The sequence below is a fragment of the Hordeum vulgare genome, chromosome 3H (assembly GCF_904849725.1).
Source record: "Hordeum vulgare subsp. vulgare chromosome 3H, MorexV3_pseudomolecules_assembly, whole genome shotgun sequence".
Classification (NCBI taxonomy): Eukaryota; Viridiplantae; Streptophyta; class Magnoliopsida; order Poales; family Poaceae; genus Hordeum; species Hordeum vulgare.
In genome coordinates, this window is record NC_058520.1 from 579,415,402 (window position 1) to 579,419,770 (window position 4,369).

Genomic DNA, 4,369 nt, shown 5'->3' on the forward strand with positions numbered 1-4,369 from the left:
TCTGAAGGCTTTTTTACAAATGACACTATTCACCGTTTCAGGTCATGATTTTATCTTTTTTGTGCAGATCTTATTTCAAGGTATTTCATCCTAAAATTTTACATACATACACATAACATTCTTCTTTATTTGCATATATTTTTAGATTTTTTAAACCGAAAAGTTTGAATTTTGAATTATTCAAAAATTCCGGCCATCATGGAGCTCGGCCTCCAAACGTCCGTTCTCACCACACGGCGGCTATAAAAGAGGGTTGGTTTGCACACTACAAAGAGAGTTGACGCTGGGCTGCTTCTCATCAAATCTCTATCGCTGCTGCTGCTGCTGCTGCATACACGCAAAAGTGGCCGTGGAAAAAAGAAGAACAAACGAAATAACGAAACGGAAGAAGAAAAAGGAACAGGGCGTGAGGTCTTCCGAAGAACAAAAATGTACACGAGACTATGCAAAGCGCTCCGACGATCTACACACACGGCTACCACGGCTTGAGGTCGCTGTCGAGTCCGGCGTTCCAGTCGAGCACCTTCTGGCCGGGCTTGAGGAAGGCGCCGTCCGGGTGCGGCAGCTTGCGGGCGAGCCCGTTGAGCACCTGGTCGAAGGCGTCGCCGGGCCTGGCCGGCTGGTGGAAGAGCACGGCCTGCTTCATGGCCGGGCTGGCCAGCAGGCGCTGCTTCCGGAGCACGTCCTCGGGGGCCACGGACGCCAGGATGGAGTCGAGCCGCGGCACGTCCGCCTCGGCCACGAACACGCTGATCTGCTCCCATGGTATGGCGTCCGCGAAGGGCAGCACGATGTCGTCCGCGATGATCACCGGGATGCACCCGAACACCACCGCCTCCACCAGCCGCGGGCTCCACGGCGCCCACCCCAGCGGGCACAGGCAGAAGATGGCCCGCTGCATGTCCTCGTAGTACGTCGACGGGTGCTCCGACGACATGTCGAACAGCGGGTTGTCCTTGAAGTTCTCCCACACCGACGCCCGCGCGCCCCTGCACGCCGTCCATCGTCCACCATTAGCCATTTTGCAGCTGCAGCCATCGGCTTGTCGATCCACGGACAACAACGATCACGACGACATCAACTGCTTACCTGGCGTAGTAGCCGCCCTCGGGGTCGTTGCCCATGTCGTAGAAGAGGCCGCGGAAGTAGGCGAAGATGGACCGGGGAGTGCCGGGGGAGATGAGGTGAGCCTGCATCTTCTGGGGGTTGGCATAGGGAGGAATGGTTATGGACCCTTCCTGCATGCACACATGGTTCCTCTGCCCAAACGTCTGCACCAGGGTCGCGCGCCGGAGAAGCGGGAGGATCCCCCTCTCAATAGCTCTCTCCTCCTGAATGAAAAAACAAACACAAATGATTTGTGTGTCTTGATGATTTCAGTAATGTTCTTCATGCAGAGAAAAAAATTCAGTTGATACCCAGTAGTAAGTGTGAGCATTCCTGCTTTCAGTAGTGTGTACCTGATAGTGGAAGCACGCCCCAAAATCATGGGGAGCAAGGAAGAAGTGGTCTGCCCCCTCCGTCCGGTTCCAGTAAGGCCATGTCGCCGCGATGTACTGTATGGCGCTCCGCATGATCCGGGGAGCCCGGAACGGCAACGGGAACCCTTGCTGCGTCAGGTCGCAGGTCACGTACACCGGGGTGTAGAACCAGTCGGCCTCCTCCGGGTTCATGGTCCGCACCGCGCTCGCCAGCAGGAACTGGTGCATGAAGATCTCCGCCGCAAACATGTGGTAGAGGCACCGGTTGTCCTTCTCGAGCAGGTAATGGTTGTACTTCCTCGGCATCTCGTAGACGAACACCTTGAGCTTCCCCACCGGGTCGTCCTCCAGCACGTCGCCGGCATTCCCTGAAGCCATTTTATGTTTTCAACATATATGATCAGTTTATAGCTATGTTAACAAAATGTGAAGTGCACAGATGACACTTTAGAAAGAAGAAAAACTGGTTTCAGTACCGGCTACAGTTAGTTTGATTCTCTGGAGAGAAAATGATGGATGGATATTCATGATGGGGGAAGGCGCTCGTATTTGTGCATAACAAAGTCACCACTTATGTCATGAACAACAGATTAGCAGCAGTTGGTGCGAAATTAATGGCTGAGCTGTAGCAGTCAGCAGCAGTTCACCAACCATTCCATCTGCTCAGATGCTACAAAGATCAATCCCTGTCAGGCAGTTTTACACTTTGATGAGAACTACTCCATAAACCTCCTAATTTTTATCCCCGTTTCAATAACCAACACGGTGGTTGTTAGCACGTCAGGTTTCAACGGCAGGAAAGAAAAAAAACACAGCAAAGGGAATCAGTGACATGATATCCATCAGCGGCGGAGCGAGTGGACGACCGGCGCTGAATTTAGCCGCTACTTTTATAAATCAATCTCCGGATCTTTGCGTCCACCGAAAATGCATCCGATGGAGCAAGCTGTGCGGGTTAGCTAGGTTAGGTACAGCGTCGCGGCAGTGCTCCTCGCAAGAAATGCCAATAATGGCATCCGTCCCCGCTTGGTTCCCGAAGCGGAGAGGCAGCCCCATTACGGGGCCCGGGGGTGATGGGGCCGTGATCCCACTCATGGTGGAGATGATGGCGTCTCCGGAACGATCTGATCCGATGCAATGTGGTAATGGAACTGGAGGAGAGGATAATTCAGTACTGAATTCGCCTACCGACCACGGGTTTGCTTGCGGAATTGGTGGTTATTACTGATGGGGCTTGGCTGACGGTACAGTCCTTGATTACAGTCGGTGTCTGCCTGTCCGGTACCGTCCGGCCGTCCGGCCGGCCGGCGGGTCGCACGGTGGCTGGATCATTCGCCGGCGCAGTGGCAATGCAGGAGGCGGTTGATCCCGGGGAGCAACAAACAGCTGTGCTTGCGGTCAGAGGGACGGCGCTAAGAACTAATTCGAACCGGCGGCCGGAGGAATGCAGATGCAGCAGAGCAAAAAATGGATGAGCGTCGGCGGACGGGAGGGATGGATGGCACGGATGCAGCTAGGCTAGCTGGGCGAGCAGCGCAGCCCAATTTCGGCGCGGATTCAGCAGAAAGGGAGCCAGTTGGCCGCGGCATTGCATTCTGCGGCGCCGCCGGAGCGGGGGAAATCTGAATCTCGGCGGGGCCAATTTCGATTCCCGTTGCGCGGCGTCGGCTCTGACGGACGGGGGGATTTAGGAAAGGCCCAAGAATGGAAGAAGGTGGAGATGGAAGGGCGCACCTGAGATCCTGACGTGCTTGTGCTGCTGCTGCGGCGGCGCGGCCGCGACGAGGAGCGCCGCGCAGCAGGCGGCTACGGCGAGCAGGGACGCCGCCGCCGCGGACGGCCTAGTCCCGGCCCCCATTTGTCTCTTTCGCCGGCGCTGTGCTCCGGTCCGGGATGGCAGGCGGCCGGCGACCCCTGGCTGGGGCTCCTTGACCGGGTCAGTCACCGGAGGGAACCAGGACGGCCGCGGCCGAGGGCGCAAGCTGGAGGGAGCAGCAAGCAATTGAGCGAGGGCGCTGGTTGTCTTGCTCAAGTCGGTGGTGCTTGGTTTGCTAGTCCTCCTCGTCTCCCGGTCCCTGTCGGCGTGCGTTGGAGCGTCCCTCTCAGCCCCTCACGGTCAGTGGACAGCCCGGGAAGGCCGTAGCACCGAGGAGAGTAGAGGGAGCGGGATGATGACGACGATGGTAACTGGACAAAGGTATGGAGCGGGCGGGCGGGCGGAGGACCTGGCCTGGGACTGGGAGCGGCGAGGTGGTCAAGGTGACGAGCGAGCGAGCGAGCCAGTGGGAAATATACAACTCGTCTCGCCGATGCTCCGCTCCGGAAAAGGAGTGCTCGCTCGAACGCGGGCTACGGGCTACGGGCTACGGGAGAGTCTATAGGCCGGCTGGCTGGAGGGGTGGCGGAAAAGAAAAGAAAAGAAAGGAAAGCGGGGGAGAGGGGGAAGAAAGCGGGGCGGGGGCAGGTGTTGGCGTGCGACGGAATCAACCGACGCCGCCCCGTCCTCCCCCCGTTGTCTATTACCACCTCTCGTTTATTTCTTTCTCGCTAGCCGTCCAGGGCTGCCGGTTGAAAATGGAATGTTTTTTAATCCCCTAATTTATAACAGGTGATAATTAATTAAAATATACTAGAAAATACTATGTAAACAGAAAATTATTACAAAGTATCCATATAAATAGGTGTGAACGTATTTAATTCGTGTTTCATTTTTTTTAAATCACAATTTTCAAATCACGCATCGGAACTGAGATCCGTTTTCACCTTTCGAACCCATGCGGCGTGTTCTTTGAAACTAGATCCCACATGAATATGTTTTTACAAAAAAAATTTATGTGCAATTTACTCTTCATTTGGTGTAATTGTTTACCCATTGATGTGTAATTAGT

General features: G+C 55.2%; 1 protein-coding gene across 2 annotated transcripts; it reads right to left on the reverse strand.

Moving 5' to 3' along the window:
• Positions 1-292: 292 nt before the first annotated feature.
• LOC123445303 (probable glucuronosyltransferase Os01g0926400) lies at positions 293-3,864 on the reverse strand. 2 transcript variants are annotated; one of them, XM_045122262.1, is made up of 4 exons: positions 3,216-3,864; positions 1,461-1,849; positions 1,090-1,331; positions 293-989 (listed from the first exon to the last, which is right to left on the reverse strand). In XM_045122262.1, exons 1-4 carry the CDS (start codon positions 3,337-3,339, stop codon positions 476-478), a joined length of 1,269 nt encoding a protein of 422 aa, XP_044978197.1. In that variant the 5' UTR covers positions 3,340-3,864; the 3' UTR covers positions 293-475. The 2 variants fall into 2 exon arrangements, with proteins under 2 accessions (XP_044978197.1, XP_044978198.1); XM_045122263.1 differs by lacking the exon at positions 3,216-3,864 and adding an exon at positions 1,958-2,178.
• Positions 3,865-4,369: the final 505 nt, after the last annotated feature.